The following is a 17110-nucleotide window of genomic DNA, read 5'->3' as shown; positions in this document are numbered from 1 at the left end:
TAGGCTTCTCCCTCTCCCCAGACCGCTCCTCCAGGTCTGCCGAATTGTCTCCCCACGCATGGCATAGGTCCCTCACTTCTGTTTGCAGACTTCAGGGTTCTCTTTCCTTTGCTTGTCCTAAGACTGCCATCAGGTAAATCACTCTGTAACACAGATCGGACCATGTGCTCCTGGCTTGGAAATCATCTGAGGTCCTGCCGTACCCTGCAGGGTCTGAAGAGGCTTCCCCACCCCTCGCTCCAGCTCCACTTTTTCCCATTCCCTGCACCCAGTTCTTCAACCCCACCGCCCTGTCCAGCACTCCCAAGCCCTCCCCCTTTCCTGCTCCCAGTCTTTTGTCCTTGTTTACACCTCTTTCTGCTCCTCCATTAGAGGGCAGCTGGGGTACAGTTTTTTCCCCAAGATCTCTGTAATCTTTTCTAGGCTGCAGGTCATCTTCCCAGTCTTTGGGTTTCCATAAAAGTTTCTGGGTCTTCCTGTGTGATCATTCTTGCTGTTGTTTGTAATCCCATCACATGTTTCACCGTGACTGCAGACTCCCTGGGGAGGGGCATCCTGACACCTTGCGGCCATTTCAGGCACGTGGACCCACTCTTTGAACATTGTTTAATGGATGTCCTTTGGAGAGATGTCTTAGAAGTCTGCTTGTTGATTGCCATCGACACAATTTAATATCTAGACCCAGGGTTGAGAACCTATAGACTTTAGGTTGCTTCGGCCCAATGTCTGCGCTTGTGAATAAAGTTTTATTGCAACACAGCCACTCAGCAACTGGACATTCTGCAGCTGAATGGCTCACAAAGCCTGAAATAGTTAGGAACTGACCTTTTCCAGAAGTTTGTCTCCCCCAGTGTATACTATTGTCCAGACTCCTGAAGGATACAGTATCAGCTGCGGAAGGAAGTAAAGGAAACAATGTTTGCTTCAACTCTTAGCCTTTCACTTTGGCTCTTTGATATATCAGTGTGACTACCATAGTTAGGGCAGTGGGATTTTTCTATTTATTTAAAGTGACGTACAATTAATTTTGTTGTAGAAATGATACGGACAGCCAAGTTAACGAGAGTTGATCTCTAATTTCTTGATGTTAGAATAGGATTCTCTGGGGAGAAGTTAAATCTGGTCAAGCTTTACGTTAGTAAAATGTTTTTGGTATTCTCAATAAAAACTGACCAGCAAGGGCTGCCCAGCTGTGTTACTCGCTCCGCCAGCCTTAGACACTTATCCTGTATTTCAGCCCTAGGAGGAAGCAGTGTGTTCCAGACCCTTCCCCTACCCCTTTGGAGATGAGGAAGGCCATAGGTCACCAGGGTTTCGAGTCAAAGTTTTGTGGACCACCCCCCTACCCCCGCTCCCGCATTTAATACCTTATGGTCTTTTTGTCTGTCTTTCTAGAGGGACGCATGATCATCCAGGATATTCCTGCTGTCACCAGCAGAGGGCACGTGGAGAACACACCTGACCTCGTGTCTGACTCCACCTACTACAGCAGCTTCTACCAGCCATCTCTGTTCCCTTACTACAACAATCTGTACAACTACCCGCAGTACTCCATGGCCTTGGCTGCGGATTCCTCTTCTGGGGACGTGGGAAGCCCCCTTGGCGGGTCCCCCGTGAAGAACAGCCTTCGGAGTCTCCCAGCACCTTATGTGCCCGGGCAGACAGGAAACCAGTGGCAGGTAAGACATTACCCAGAGCTACTGGATGTGTCGAGAGCACACACAGACGTACCCATGACCAGCTCACACATGTGTGTACACGTTATGCCAATGCTGTGGAAAGGGCTTCACTCTCCCATGATGTCATGTGACCCCAGAGGTTGGCTGCAGGGATTGTAAGGGAGTATGCTTGTATACATTTGTGTTTGAAATTTTACTTTTCTCATTTTTAACTATCATTTTACATAAAGACCCCGTTGGGTAGAGTCAGCTTCACAAGGGGTTCACTGTGAGGTCTCTCCCCCTCCAGGCTCATCCCTACTTTCTTTGAGCAGCTTAGAACATGGTGGGTGCAGCCTTCTGGCTGGCAGTAACATTAGTGATGAATTAGCACCTCGGGAGGGAGAAGTTTTATCATCTGTATGTTTCTGTGGAAGCAAGGTAAGAAAACGAATTAGGTCATTGTCATTCTAGGCCAAATTGTTGGTTTTTTGTTTTGTTTTGTTTTGTTTTTAAGGGTGGAAATGAAGATCATCAGTCATACTCAGTGTACAACCAAGAACTTTTATTTTTTTCTTAAAGATTTTATTTATTTAATTGATACAGAGATAACTAGAGAGGGAACACAAGCAGGGGGAGTGGGAGAGCGAGAAGGAGGCTTCCTGCTGAGCAGGGAGCCCAATGAGGGGCTTGATCCCAGGACCCTGGGATCATTACCTGAGCCAAAGGCAGACGCTTAACGACTGAGCCACCCAGGTGCCCCTAACCAAGAACTTTTAAGTTAACATCTCAGATAAAAGAAAGCGTTTTGCATTGTCAGGAAAGGCGTGTTGTACCGGAAGCTGTCATGCTCCTTCAGCTTTAACCATTTCAATCCTGGAGTATGTGTGAGGCAGGTGGAGGCAGGGAAAGCATTCCCAGGCTGGGTCCCCATGCTGCAGGAGTGTGGACACACAAGTGCTGACACTCACCCCTGCCAAGCCCCCTCCGACCTCGGTGTTATGATTGTGGGAGAACGTATTTTGGGTATGTTTACCATGTTCAGGCTTTGTCAGTGGGGCTTCCAGCACAATGGACAGACATATTTGGGAGTTTAGGGCAAATCTTTGACCTTCTTATGTGCACCTTAAAAAATGTGAGTTAAACTTTTCCTCTGAGCAATTCTATTATATTTTGCATTTCTTAGGTGTGGGGAAGTTCTTAATATTCATGCTTCCCCACTTTGTGGATTCTCTCATTACACTTCGGGATCAGACTTCTTCAGCCCATCAGTATGTCTGTTGTAATCTGCTGGGCTACACATTTTCATGTTTTCCACATTTTATTTTTTAGAATCATACTTTTTAAGAAGAGACCTTACAGCCTGTGGGTGTGCGAACTCAGAGTAATACGAGATAGAGGAAGTGCAGTGATTTATGGATCAGTCAGCCTGGACCCCTGCAAGTCTGTCCACATGCCGGCTGGACTTTATTATTAGGGGCAGGTTTTAGGTTGATTTCTATCAGAGACTCTCTTCTCTGGAAGGAGAAAGAAGTATCTTATAATTCTGAAAAACAAAACAAAGAACAAAAAAAAACAAAACAAAACAAAACAAAAAAACAGTGCAGCCTGTAGATTCCCGGGAAGCAGGGACTACTACTGAAGTGTCCTGGTTTCCTGGCTACTTCCAGGCTTTAAGGATAAAGTAGGAAGGTGAACCTGTTGCTTATGAGAAAACAGATGAGCGAAAAACATCTTAAGTGTGTTCCGAGAGAAAGCCGGCGAGTTCATGATCAGCTTTAGAGTGAAGTCCAACATCTACTTCATCAGATTCATTCAGCAGGCGTAAGATGGCGGCTGGCGTATGACGCTCGACACCCTAATGCTGCTTCTTACTCCACCTGGAAAACCTGGGAAGGGGGTGGCAGAGGTCTTGGATTTCCTTGGAGGACTCTTGCCAAGTCCCTCTCTCCCAGGGACAGCCAAGAGGAGACGGGCTCTGTCAGCCATCTTCCTTGCCTGGTCTTGGAGAGTCATCTCAGGTGCTGTGTGCAAGGAGAGAGTACCCCGAGGGCACGTTCCTGCACCCTGGCTAGCAAAGCGGGAAGGAAGAACCGTGCCCAAACTTTCTTCGTCCTGTGGGGCCAGCCAGCTTTGAGGCTGCTCATGCTTTCCCTTGCACCGCCACCTATGGAGAGAGGTGTCCCTGGTTAGCTGCCCAGGAGAGATGCCAAGACATCGTGTAACATAGGAGTTTATTTCCCCAGGAGGCTGGGCTTAAGACTTTTTCTTTCCTAGCCAGTCGCCATTGGTAATCTGTTCTCATAAAACAAATTATTTTGCAGAACCAGATCCTTTTCTGATGCTGTAGTTGATTCCCATTCCTCTTAGTAAGTAATAGCACCAGTGATGACAGCCAGCGTTTGCTGGCCAGTGAGTCCTCCTCATGGCCTCAGGAAGCAGATCATGTTGTCTCCTCTTTAGAGAGAAGGACATTGAGACTCAGGGCTGACTTAGCCAAGGTCACACAGCCACCAGACAGGAGAGCTGGAGTTCTGGCTCCACAGTGTTTCTCAGCACTAGTTACCGTTGGGTCTGCCAAAATCTCAGGGCCACGGGAACCACCATTAATTAATATGAACATTAAGGCCACCCTGTTTAGTTCTTTTGGGTTTAGAATTTCTACCTAAGTGCTTTGCTTTTCACTGGGGATCTTCTTGGAACGCTCTTCTGATTTTCTTTCTTCACTCATGGTGGTTGGAATTAGGCAGAAACTTCTAGAGCGGTGTGGGTGTGTGGTTACTTCAGATGGCTGAGAATGGGACCGCTGAAGCTTTCCTGAAATATATGCCATCTTGGCAGTTAGTGTTTAAAATATGCTGAGTTCCCTGCTGTCTGAAAGTTGTTTTTGGAATCTGCATACAACTTTCCTTTGACTGTGATTATCAGTAAAGCATATTTAGGCGCACCTGCCGTATGTCTGTAACCTAGAAAATGATCCTAATGATTGCGACAAGGGGACTTGACCATTTGGCTTCTCCATTCCCTCTAAGTCTGATACCGTAGGAGTCTGGATTAACCTTATAACCAGATATAAACACAAGCTTGACTTATAACTTTGGTGTGAGACCCGCAAAAAGTAGTTCTCTTGGAAATAAATTCCTAACATCTAAAATACAAGAGCCTATAGAGATGCAAGCCATCAGTTTGCAGAGTGGCAAGTGACCATCAGGCCAGTGACGATCAGAGCTGCAGTGGGTCCTATTCGGTTCCAGTTCAGCCCATCCTGCTGCAGAGAAAACAGAGGTCTGGAGCAGAAGGGATTCACTCCATATCCACAGTCAGTGATGGCAGAGGCCAGACTGACAGCTAGGTCTGTTGGATTAGAGGAACCTGGAATCTCATGCTGGAACATCTATATTCATTTCTAACTTGTGATTCAACTGTTCTTGAAGCTTTGAGCAAAATACAAAACAGCCTTTGAATCTCTGTGTTTTTGTCTGTGAAGTGGGCATAGTCCTGCCTTCATTGTTGCCTGGATACACAGAGGTAGTGCACCTGCAGTGAGGAGACTACTGCATGGGGAAGCTTCTGGGCACACCAAGGGCCATGCCAGCGTGAACCACAGTGAATTGTTTTCATTAAGCATTATTTTTTAAAAATCTACGCATTTTTTAGTCTTCTGTTCATATGTATTTTACTTAGTTATCTCAGATCCCCTCGGTAACAAGATACAGGATACATAAGGCACGTTTTAGTTGCTGTTAAAAGACTGACATGTGAGTAGGGGCCAAGTATGAAAGTATTGGGAATAATTTTTATCAGGGTTGGGGAAGAAAGAATGTGTTCCACTTAGCAAAGAGAAAACCGAAAGCGTAGACAACGATTATAATGATGCAACATATGTTTAAGATGTGTAAGTTATAGAGAACTATTAATTAAATAGTGAAGACCTTTAAGCAGTTCTTACAAGTAGTAAGCATTCTTGCTATTTAAAAGAACTGGATCACTCACTCCTTTTGTTTTTTTAAAAGATTTTATTTATTTATTTATTTGACAGAGAGAGAGAGAGCAAGAGAGGGAACACAAGCAGGGAGAGTGGGGGAGGGCGAAGCAGGCTTCCCGCTGAGCAGGGAGCCCAATGGGGGTCTTGATCCCAGGACCCTGGGATCATGATCTGAGCAGAAGATAGACTCTTAATGACTGAGCCACCCAGGCGCTCTGGACGACTCACTTCTTAAACCAAGTTGTTAGGGCAGGCGTGTATGGAACAGCCATCTGAGCTCTGGCCCCACAGTTTCGGGAAGGTGCCCTGGCTCTGTTCTTTGGGCCATGCCCTGTGCCCTCCTGGTGGAAGCTTCCCAGGGGAGGGCAGCATGTGGGTGCTCCCATGCCTGTCATCATGTTCTTCATCTCCTTTGTGGCAGGTGTCCCACATGTGCATCCGGAGAGCCCTGCGCTAGCCTCTCCTGTCTGCGTCTTCTCTTGGTCAGACCCTGGCTCCACCTCAAGGGCCCAAACCTCTGGCAGCATCTCCTCTGTCTACCTTCTTGACTTGCTGCTAGGAGCTGACTTCCTTCCTCACTCCTCGCCAGAGCAAGCCACCGTTCTGTTTGTTATCCTCCTCCCCTTGTTGCTCGGTAGATCAGTGTGTGTTGAGGGAGCAGCACATGTTTCTCAACAAAGAGCTGATTTTTTGACTCCTAGAAAGAACTGACAGAAGTGCAGATCAGCATCATTTTTTAAAGCTAGTCTTCTAAGAGATCAGTAGGGAGGGCATTGAGTTACTTGCAGAAAGAAATCATTGACTTTTTATTGTAAAGCTGAGGCTTCCGGTAGGTGTCCCTATAAAATCAAGCAAGCCACAAATATTTATTGAGCACCTACTAAATGCAAAATCTAGTAAAAGAAATAGAGCAGCATAGTAGGTCAACATCCCAGCATCTCAGGCCTCTTCCGTGTTCATGCCCTGCATGCTGAGAGCTGCTGTAATCGCCTCAGGGTCTGCCTCCAGCCTCTGGAGATTTGTGGCCCAATCACAGATTCCTGTCCTGCTGTGAAACAGGAATAACATTTGTGACACTGGAACAGACTCACAATGAATGGCTAGTTCCGCTGACCAGCAGCTCAATTTCACTTCTGCATTTAATTGCCTGCAAAAGCTGTTTATTGCCTTGTGCACTCCTCCACAGCAACATTATCTCTTAAATAAACATGTTGTACCAGGTTGACAAGGGAGAGGTACATATCAAGTGAGCAGAAATAAATACGGGAGGACTCAGAGCTGTACCTGGGGTCTCCTTTCTGTCCCTCTGGCAGGCAGCCTCTGGATTGCTTTGCAGAAGCTGGGGCCGCCAATGTGTAGACTCCCAGGCAGACTCCCATTTAGAACACAGTTCTGGTGTGGTCACAGTGGCAACGTGGGTGATTTCGTTCATTCAGGTGGTTATTTTGGGCCCAGTCTGAAGTGTCTTATGCTGTGTATGCTGTGTATGCTGATGCCTCTCACTGGGTGCGTTCGCTTATTAGATAAGCAGGCACGGAGAGCCTGCTGTGTGGTAGGCATCCGCCACTGAATCAGACAAACATGCGAAATGCAGGTCTTGGGGTGGAATCCTGCCATTGTCACCTGGACAAAGAGACAGGAACTTGAGGGTCATCTAAGTAGCCCTGTGTTTGAAACTGAGCTACAAGCGGGAAGGAAAGCTGATTCCGGCAACTAGAGCTTGGAGCTCGGAGAAGGTGCCCTCTTGTGAGCATTCCTGGGATGGCCCTCTAGCACCTTCCATGGGTCGGGGAGGGGGTGCAGCAGGGCCTTACAGAAGCCCCTGCGCTTTGATGGTCTAGGTCCTACAACAAGCAGCCTGATGGGGCCCTTTTCACACTGCCCCCTCCTTTCATTCGAGTTGCTCAGCATCAGAACAACATGTTAGCTAAAAGATTAAGAGGAAGTGACTTCTGGAGCTTGCGCTATGTGGGGGCAGCCGGCGGCCCCTCCCCATCTCCTAGAAGTCCCACAGGAGGGCCCAGCGGGGGTGCGGGTGGCTTAAATCTGGCTCTTGTTCCCAGGGAGACAGTTCTCATTAACAGTCAGTGTTTTAAAATACTCTTAAACCTAAAAAACAGTATGTCAGAGAAAAGGAAGTAGAATGCAATATCCACGTCAGCTTTTAAGGTTTAACAGACTTGAGATCCATTCTTTGTTTGCCTCAGGCCACCAAGCTGTACCATCAGGGACCCCAGGGTGACGCACATCTGGTCACCTCAGATTCCAGGTTAGGTCTGAGCTGAGGAGGCCGAAGGGATCAGTGGAACGCGGCTGGGTACAGGGGAGCCAAGACCCAGCACTGGGCCCTCTACCCTTGGTCAGGGGCTCTCTCCCCAAACAGTCTTGTGATTGCCGGGCTGCCTGCTCCAAACTGTCCCATGCCAGCTGATAAAACTAGCCGACGCTTCTCCTCTTAGAGCAAGCTGGGTATTGGCCACTGTCTGTTGGCGGGTGGACGCTGACTGCCTGTTTTCTCAAGGAAAAAACTGGCAAAGTTTGCCAGCACACACACACAAGGAGAGTTCATGAGAGCAGATACCATTTAAAATATTTCAAGCAGTTTCTTTCCTTAGGAAAAGGTAATTACAATAGATTCAGTATTTGCCTGAGGCTGTTAGTGCTAACAACCTTTATTTGGTTTCTTAAAGGGGAATTAGAGAGATAGATGTAAGTTTATGTTGATTGAAAGTGTGACGGGTTCTGCTGAGATGGGGTATATTTATTTCGTATCTGACCACTTCTGTGAAATCTGTAGTTTTGATCATTTTGTAGTTGCTTATTTTGGGGTATCCAGGATAGACACAGAAAAATGTTAGCACTGCCGTTTCCCCCCAGATGCCCCCAGTTCTCATATATGTTCCTGGTGTATTATTCAATTCTGATACCTGCAGCGGGTATTAGAGTGATCTTACTTGACTGGGAATGTGTCTAGTGCTTCACTGTCCTCTGTGAGGGTTGTTGTTACCTGTGCTGATTTTCACAGAGAAACGAGAAAAGAAGGACAAGGGAATTTTTCATAAAGCTCAATTATTCAATTCAAAAAATTGCTTTTAGGGGCGCCCAGCTGGCTCAGCTGGTAGAGCATGCAACTCTTGATCTCAGGGTCGTGAGTTCAAATCCCACGCTGGGTGAAGAGCTTACTTTAACAAAACATTTTTTTAGTTGTTTTTATTGAGACTATGCTCTCCAATGTTTTGTGAAAATAAAATGATTCTATGAGGTGGCAGGATTTCTTTTTGTGTAAATGCCCTCACTCAGCACCATCCCTGCCCCTCCCCGTCTCTGTCTCTTCTCCATCTTACTAGCCTGCAGTCCAGAGAGAGTCTGGAAACCTCTGCGTCAGTCACTGTGTGTCACCATGACAACAGCAGGGTTCCCTGGGTCTTCTGCTGCTGCTTTTAGGGATTGTGTCCACTTTACACGCTGCTTAACTCTTTGCAGGCAGAGTGGTTTAGTCTCTTTCTTCCTTTCTGCGGCAGCTCTGTGAACACCCAGCATTTTGTGGGACTCCTTCCCACGAACCCCAAGTAGGCTCTGCTGTCTGGCTTGGTGAGGACTCAGGACTCGGCCAGGTCAGAGGGTCGGTCTCGGAGAATCTTCTCTTTAAGGAAACACAGAAGTCCCCACAGACCTCAGGAAGTTTAAAGCCAAAGGGAAGGCATGCGGCTTCTCCAGGTTTGGGGCTACCTTGCCTTTGCTGTGAACTTCCCCCTTCAGAGGCCTGTCAAATCTTCGCCGCATTTATACCTCCTCCCAAGATTCTTCTCTTGGAAGGAGAGGATAATGGCTCCGGCCCTTGGGGGCCTTCACAACACAGTCCTGCTCCTGTAGGCAGCGGGCTTCTGTTGGCCGCCAGGCCCCAGGGACCACGGAGCCCTGAGGCCTGCATGAGTGCAGCCCCCACTCCCTGCCTCTCAGCAATCACCAGCGATGGGCATGGTGACCAGCATCTGGCATTTATTGCTTCCTTCTTGAAGGACTTGCTGGTTTGTCTCACAGATGATGAAGACTTCGTGGCCCGCGCACTTCTGAGCCTGCAGTGAGGGCAGTGTGGGAAGGAATGGTTCGGGGGGCGGGGGGTGGCTCTGGGCCTGGAACAGAGCTGAGGGAGACAGTGGGCATTTCGGAAGCTGACCCCAGACAGATGGTGAGAGGTGGGCTGAGGGTTCTCTCCTAAGGGTGGCAGGGCACAGGGCGGGCATTTATGCCAAGTGTTTTGGTGCAGATGTGCACCATGACAGAAGTGCAGATGACAGAAGAAAATAGAAGTGGCCTCTGGAAACCTGGCCCCGGGGGGCGGGCGGTGCTGACCAGGGGCTGGGCCCTTAACATCCTGAGGTGCTGTTTGTCAGCCTGCAGGGAGCAGTCCGGTAGCATCTAGGCAGCCCCCATGTTTAGGGGGGCTCAGGTGTTTAGGAACCTGGGAAGACTCTGGTACATGCAGGTTCATGTCCGTTCTAACACAAGTTCAGTGTCACCTGGACGGAGCTGGAGAACCCTGCACAGTGCTGGTGTACCCCGGGGACTGCTCTGTATTCAGTCGGGGGCAGAAAGAAATACATTATCGGTTTGTTGCAAGATTTTTACACAACCTGATCTCTGACACAGTAGTACCAGGTTAGTAAAGAATCCAGTCATTTGGGGATTCTGTAATCTGCTTGAACACCAGATAATTAGATCACAGTTCTTGAAAGTTTTCAGGTTTGATTTGGTTGGGCTGGTGGCCAAAATCTTAACTGTTTATATTTGCCCTTTTAGCTTACATTTTTTCCTTAGCATATGTGAATGTGATACAAAATCAGCTGCTTTTCAGAGTGTTTAAGTACATGGCTGGGTGAGGTTCAAATTTCTTGAGAGCTCGTTTTATATGGCTTGCTAAGTGTCCCTCGTTAATTGAAATAAAGACCGAAATCAAGGGGGAATGCATGGGAGAGGCTGGTTTGCCTATTTTTAGAAAACTGTATTAGGAATATGACAGTAGAAAGGTTGAAAGAACAGGGTCACAAAATATCTCTGGGGCACCTGGTTGGCCGGCTGGATTGGTAGAATGTGTTACTCTTGATCTCAGGGTTGTAAGTTTGATCTGCACGTTGTTGGGTATACAGATTACTTAAAAATAAAATCTCCACTACAGAGAGTGTATGAGAAATGCATTCACCCATTTCATCATTACCATTCATGTATTGAGTCCCAGCTCTGCCCCCGGTGCTGTGCTAGCCTCGCTCACCAGCCCCATGGATAGGTCGCAGGGAAGTGGATTACAAGAGAATCAGAGGACACACGGAATTCTCAGATGCTGCTGTGACTGAGCCTGGAGCTCTCCTGGGGAGGGCTGTGGAGATGTCGTTCCTGTGCGGTGGTGTGCAGGGGCGGGCCGAGGCCGGGGTCTCATCACCGCTGTTGTTGAGAACGGCCACTGGATGGTGACAATTCAAAGCAGATTGACTTAAACGAGTTTTACTACATTTTTTTTTTAAAGTCATTTTAGAGTAAGAGAGCGTGGGGGTGGGGGAACAGGGGCAGGGAGAGAGGATCTCAGGCAGACTCCCTGCTGAGCACAAATCCCAATATGGGATCTCACAAGCCTTGAGATCATGACCTGAGCCAAAATCCAGTTGGGTGCTTAACCGACTGATCCACCCAGGTGCCCCATGACTTTTATTAATTTTTAACAGTTCTCTGCAGAGAGTAGACCCCTGTACTGAGCACCCCCAGGACAGGTTGCTCCCAGGGCCCTTGGGCATCACCCTGGTCATGCACAGTCTCTGGCGAGCGGGTTCATAAGACAGAGAAACCGGGGAAAAGGGATTATGTCCTTATTTTGTTTTTTCACATCTTTGCATCTCATTCCTTCTCATGAGCATTCTTCTTGGCAGTTAGTCGTTCTTATCAGTCAGTCCTGGGAGAATGCAGGAGGACAAAATAATCCCATCTTGAGTAATGGTATGGGCTCCAAAAAACGTGAAGGCACATTCTTCTCTCTTGCTGTTTTTCTCTCACTCTCTATGTAACAGTGGCAGGGTAGCATCTGGAGTGGGGCTTCCAAATTTTTAAGATTTGAAAAGTAGAAAAAATTCAGAGAGGGGAGTTTTCTTTCAAATACCAAGTAAAAGGTCCATATACTTAAAAAACTTATGTATGTGGTAAAAAGGTTTGTCTGTCTCCCTCTTTTTTAGCAGACCCCTGGCATACCTGGGAAAGGGCACCCCAAAAGAGGGGTCCTGGAGTGTGACCATTGCCGTCCCACTAGTGCACCCACAGAGGGAGGCCCCGTTGGGGGAAGGGATGGAGAAGGTGCAGCAGGACAGGTGTTAAACAGCCTTAGTCTGAGCACTTCATATCTGCTGTCTGTTCACCCCCTACAGGCAGCCCTCAGGGATCGCTACTACATCTGTGGGTAAGAAAATGGACACTCAGGGAGAGGAAGTAACTTGCCAGGATCACACAGCTGCTGAGCGTGGGGTTGGCTTTGAGCCAAGGTTTACCTGACTGCAGAGGGCACATCTGTTCCCTTATATCTCTGCCTTCCTAGCAGGGCAGCCCACATTCTTGGTTTTCCTTGCAAGAAGCCTTGACAGGTATTATATGATGTTTTCTTGTATCTTAGGATATGTCTTATCAGATCTTAGAGGTTGTAACATATCTTGGGTGATGTTTTCCGAGACCGGTTATACTAGAGAAAGTGGAGACTCTTATGTCTGCATAGGATTAACCAAATTTAAATCTCAGAGTTTATTGTCCTTAAGCATGGTTCTGTGGCTCCCCATCCTGTCCCCTCTCCTGCCACTCCCTCTTCTGTACACTTCAGGGAAACAGATTTCTGGTCATTCTTGTGTCATTTTGGTTACTTAGAGGTGGGCTGTCCATCATAGTCTTGGAGTGGCCTTTCCATACCGCTAACCCAGGGGGAGTTGGGCGGACCCATCACCCCTCAGCAGCCTGCATTTGAATTTTTCATACCAGCTCAGGTGAAGTGTGTGTCTGTGCGTGTGCCCACGTGTAGAAGCAGACCCCAGACAGTCTCACCTTGCCCTCCGAGCAGTCTGTCATGTTCAGTACTCATAAGATACCCTTCACACTGCTGATTTATGCTAAAAGTATCCTAATGTTTCTGACAGCTCATGTGTGACGTGAATATAATCCATATTTCTTAGAGCAGCTAATCCAAGTGGCTTATTTCCCGATAATGCTGATAGGGCTATATCTCTTGATGTCACAGCTGTTGAGATTCTGATGGTAACATATTGTTTGTGGGTCACTAGTTTTGTCTAAAACAGTAGGTTGGAACAGAGTAGCAAAGGTTAATTAAGTTTGTCCATCAAGATGGGAACAGATATGGATGCCTCTAACGCTTTCGGTCCTAAAATCAAAGTTCCCAAATGTGTGATTATAGGCTCGTTTTCCTCTCATTTTCAGACGTTCCCCTCTACACAACCCCCACCAAAAAGTTTCTTATTTGATCTTGAAGCAGGGAAAACACGGAAGAACTGGTAAAAACCAAAGTTAGTGAGGAGGTCTTTATAATCAGCAGACATCTTAACTTACAGCAGGCAGGGCGGCTAGGATTAGTGGAGAGGCTTCCAAGGTGGACTTGCTCTGTTTGGATCCTGCTTCTCTATTTAATCTCTTTATGAGTGGAAGCCTGTCACTTCATCCCCCTGAGCTGTTGGTTCTTCTTATGTTAATGCTTATTTAACTGTGCGGACTCCAGGAGAGCACAGGACAGGTCTCTTCTAGCATTTCTCAATGAATTTACTCAATTTCACTTTCCTTTCCTCCTCTGAAAGTCCATTCATCCTGTGGTCAAGAACCAACATTTTCTCAAGAAAGTTACTTTAAGAAAGTCACCATCACAAGCCCCCACCGCCTTGCTGAAGAGGGGTTATAATGATTTCAGAGACACACCATGTTCGCCAAAATGGGGAGTCCTGTGTCTGGAGAGTTATGAGCCCGGTTCTAAAAATGCAGACTTTCCACACCCTTTTCCACCAGCTACTTTGCTGAAGCTGTGTTTTCTGTTGGCTTTCAGGTAAATGATGCTTGCTTTTCTGTCTAGCTCTGGAAAACTTCAGGTGGTTTAGATTCGTGAATCGAAACAGATAGAAATACTGACCCAGGAGCTGGGTAGTCCAGCAGAGATGCGTGGCTTGGGAAGACAAGGGAGGTGCTGGGCTGGCTGTAGCCGAGACTGTGGGCAGGCAGACCAGCCCCCCCAGCCCCCTGAAGTGCATCTGAATCTTTCCAGGGTTCAGGAAAGGAACCATTTTATAAAATGGGTTTTTTTCTTGTGTGTACCTGTTGTTTGAAAGTCCTTGCTTCCTTTTACCATATTTATATACCAATGTCTTTCAAATATTTTAGACAGATGCAGAGTAAGAACTTAATGTTTTATATTGTGATTGAGTTCATGTTTACACATACACACAAACAGAAAATGAAACATTTCATACAACAGTTCTCCCTCATACCATAGACAATGAGTGTTCAGATTTTTCTTCTGTTTTATTCTATTCAGTTTCATTTGACAGAGAGAGAGACAGCGAGAGAGGGAATATAAGCAGGGGGAGTGGAAGAGGGGAAAGCAGTCTCCCCACTGAGCGGGGAGCCTGATGCAGGGCTGGATCCCAGGACCCTGGGATCATGACCTGAGCTGAAGGCAGCCGCTTAAGGACTGAGCCACCCAGGCGCCCCTATTTTTTTTTTTTTTTTTTTGATACTGATCGCAGCCTGCTGAATTAGGTCACTTGCAGTCACAGTGCTGCGTTTTGGAAAATACTGTCTAAGGAGTAAACCCTGTTCTCTCAACACCACAGATGCACATGGTGAAACCGACCAACTGAGCAGCACAAGTTAAAAATTAATTTGGGTTTTTTAAAATGTGGAAATAATCCTATTTAATTGTTTTGTATAAGGACAAGCATAACAGACCAGTGACAAATGTGCTTGTCCTGATCCCTTTGGGTGTCCACTCCTTAAACTGTGTGTGGGAGTGGTGTGGCTCTTCGTGCCCTCTCTGGGATTTCTGGGAGTCGAGGGAGGCTTGCTGTATGTTCTCACAGTCTGTGTTGGTTCTGTATCTCCAGATGACTTGCTTATTGTTCGGTGACGCATCTTGTGGTGCATCTTATGGCTGTTTTTCCTGTGTTTTGTATCTGCGCTGGTGTGAATCCAGACCTGACATCGAGCTCCTTTCCTTCCATTCCTTCTGAGAAGGCCCACTCACACAAGTTTCATGTTACATTTGCCTGTCTTGTCACAGACTTCCTGGAGCTTGGGGAATTGTGGGGTTTCAGGTGTCATAGAGGTGTCATTGCTTAACTGATTGTCCTTACTGCTCTACTGCATGGCCGTCCTTATCCTCCTGTTTTTTCTCCCACCTCCTCTCTGAGGAGCCTCCCTTCCGTTTTTGGGCACATAGCTCTTAGCTTCTTCAGCTGACCCTCCGAGCCAGCCTCTTCCTCCATGGCTCACTGGACAGATCTACCCAGGCTTGGGGGAAATCTCCTGCAAGGGCCTGAGGTGGCACAAGGCCAGTCTCGACGTGCTGTCCCCTTGTCTTCCTCGCACTGAGAAGGGACGTGGAGGGCATCCCGGTAACATGAGCCCCGAAGAGAAAGCAAGGTGAACACAGCAGAGGAAGTTAAGGAAGCTGGGTTAGAGAAAGCTGACTGCCAGAGGACCCGAGGGACAAGGAGGGAAAAGGGGAAGGACGGGCTGTGTCCCAAGAGTCAGCATTTGCCATGTTAACATTTCAGTCATCTCTGAGATGTGCACGTAACAGCCATCATTTTTAGCTTGTGTATTAAGAATCCTTTCCAGCTGTGACGTGTGGCATCCCAGAGGATGAATGAGGCGTGTGTTTCAGGAGGTGAATGGGCATTGCCCTTTGGGTAAAGCACGTGCACAGGTGAGGTCTGTGGGCGAGGAGGGCTCACGGGGTGTGGTGAGGTGAGTGTGGGAGCAGGCATCCCATTCGAGGGTTTGAAAAGAAGCTTCTATTAAAGCCGAAGAAATCCTTTAATGAGGATGAAAGTCAGCCCCCAGCCTTCACTTCTCACATCACCGGGAGACCTGGAATTCCACAGCGTGTGAAGAGCCCTGCCTTTTTTTTCAGAAAAACATTTCTGTTCATAAAATCAGAGGTTCATCCCAAATGTGGCTTTTGCGCCTTAAAGGGCTGTAAAGCACATGGTATTGCCAAGGTTATCTTCTTACTATTCGTTTTAATATCAGGGCTTGCACTTGGGAATTTTATCGTGTACGGTTCTCCAGAAGGCTGTTTCCTTTCCTGGCCAGCCCTGCTTTGCAGCTGAGCGGGGCTCCGTGAACAGCTAGTCCACGGTCTGGTCTTCGCGACCCCTCTCAGCCTGGATGGGGTGGGCTGTTCTCTGCAAGATCACGCTCTCCAGGCCCCGGTGCCCCCAGACAACCGGGAACAGTATTTAGGGTTTTTTTTTTTTTTTTTTTTTAAAGGAAGTAGGGTCTTACATTTTTATGTTTTGTTGGGATTTTATTGTAACTATAAAAAAGAGTGACTAAGGTATATAAAAAGAAACCTGTGGTTCAGATTTATTGTGCTGTATGTCCTCAACAGTTTAATAAAAGAAAACCCAAAGCTCTTAGGTGTTCCTCTGGGGTTAATGCTAACCCCACGCATGTTCCCCACCAGCCCAGTTTCTATCTGTGGGTCACACTCTGGTTCAGAGACTTAGAGTGGGTAAAAAGATTATAAAACATGTCTCTTGCTTGCCAGCTACCACATGCTAATAGTAATGGGATTAATAATTCACTGGATACTGGGTTTTTAGGTTTTACTTGGTTCGTTTGTTTAATTTAAAGGAACAAAAAAATAAAATCTTGAGAAGAAACAAGGCTTCCCTGAATAAAGGGGAAAAAATTAGATCCTTTTAGCAGAACTGAACACTGCCTCTAATTTGTGTACAAGTTCTGTCCTCAGTTGGTTGCTTGAGCTGGAGGTGAGGGGCTGAGCATAAGCCGGGACTAGGGGTGTTTAAAGCAAGTTTTCTCAACCTTGGCACTCTTGAAATGCTGGGTGGCTAGTTCCTGTTGTGCAGGGGCCATCCTGTGCATTACATCCCCCCGGCCTCTGCTCACTAGAGGCCCACAGCACACCCTTCTCCTCCCCTCCCCCAGCTGTGACCAGCAGAAATGTCTCCCCAAGTCACCAGATGTTCCCAGGGGACACACTGCCCCCAGTAAGTACTACTGCTTTCAAGTAAAGCAAGTTTCAAACATTTCCTTGTTTACCCATTTGTCTAATCCAAAAGCAGCCAGGACTGTGGCTTTTGTTTCTTGTTCTTTTTCGCGGGGGGGGGGGGGGGGGGGGGGGGTGGGGTGGGGGAGGGGTTTAGAAAAAGGGGCGGAGGGGCAGAAGTAGTTTGTGGCGCAGCTGTGTCTTGTCAGA

General features: G+C 47.4%; 1 protein-coding gene and 1 non-coding gene across 2 annotated transcripts in view; both read left to right on the top strand.

Annotated features, from left to right (window-relative positions):
* The window catches only part of LOC111153656 (doublesex and mab-3 related transcription factor 1), a 112288-nt gene that overhangs the window by 47590 nt on the left and 47588 nt on the right, over window positions 1-17110 (top strand). The window contains exon 3 of the mRNA XM_022512807.1: window positions 1396-1679. Coding sequence (XP_022368515.1) covers window positions 1396-1679 — 284 coding nt within the window. The remainder of the gene's footprint in view (window positions 1-1395; window positions 1680-17110) is intronic.
* Window positions 8744-8816, top strand: TRNAK-CUU. Its single transcript has one exon. It is a non-coding gene; the product is annotated as a tRNA-Lys (tRNA).

This window comes from Enhydra lutris, unplaced genomic scaffold (assembly GCF_002288905.1).
Source record: "Enhydra lutris kenyoni isolate GAN:26980312 unplaced genomic scaffold, ASM228890v2 scaffoldscaffold33, whole genome shotgun sequence".
Lineage (NCBI taxonomy): Eukaryota > Metazoa > Chordata > Mammalia > Carnivora > Mustelidae > Enhydra > Enhydra lutris.
This window is presented reverse-complemented; position numbering and strand designations above follow the sequence as displayed.